Raw genomic sequence first — 516 nt, 5'->3', positions numbered from 1 at the left:
TCCTCCGTGTCGCTTCTGAACATCTCCGCCAACTCCGGAGGAAGACGAAGCGCCGTCTCCTCTTCTGCGGGGCTGTCGTCAGACTCAGCATCAGTTCCAGTTATTCCGGCCTTTCTGAATCCCGACAGGATGGTTTCGGTTGTCACTGAAGTCCATGCTGTGTCGATCCATCCAATGACTTGCTGGAAAGTTGCATGGCGCATCCTCCCGGTTGCCGTGAAGCTGTACTCTCCATCCACCATCCACTCCTCCCACAGGCGACGCAAGATTGCCTTAAAGCTCCGGTTCACTGAGATGTCGAGTGGCTGGAGTACTTTGGTTAAGCCTCCAGGGATGATGGCAGGTATGGAGTTGCAAGCTTTTATTTTATCTTTGAACTGTGGCGTTATGTGTGCTCGCATACTGTCCATCACAAGCAGGGCTTTGCGTGTTTTAAAGAAGCCATCAGGACGCTGAGTGTAGCACTGTGTAAGCCAAACGTTCATCATTTCTTGATCCATCCACCCTTTCCATTCA

The 516-nt window shown here is 51.6% G+C and overlaps 1 protein-coding gene across 1 annotated transcript in view; it reads left to right on the top strand.

Annotated features, from left to right (window-relative positions):
- The first annotated feature begins 129 nt into the window (after nt 1–129).
- The window catches only part of dnd1 (DND microRNA-mediated repression inhibitor 1), a 4318-nt gene continuing 3931 nt past the window's right edge, over nt 130–516 (top strand). Inside the window, exon 1 of the mRNA XM_035669740.1 lies at nt 130–343. Coding sequence (XP_035525633.1) covers nt 130–343 — 214 coding nt within the window. The remainder of the gene's footprint in view (nt 344–516) is intronic.

Source organism: Morone saxatilis, unplaced genomic scaffold (assembly GCF_004916995.1).
Source record: "Morone saxatilis isolate NCDOM2014 unplaced genomic scaffold, NCSU_SB_2.0 Contig22, whole genome shotgun sequence".
Lineage (NCBI taxonomy): Eukaryota > Metazoa > Chordata > Actinopteri > Moronidae > Morone > Morone saxatilis.
The sequence above is the reverse complement of the archived record's forward strand: the minus strand, read 5'-3'. Positions and strand labels throughout refer to the sequence as shown.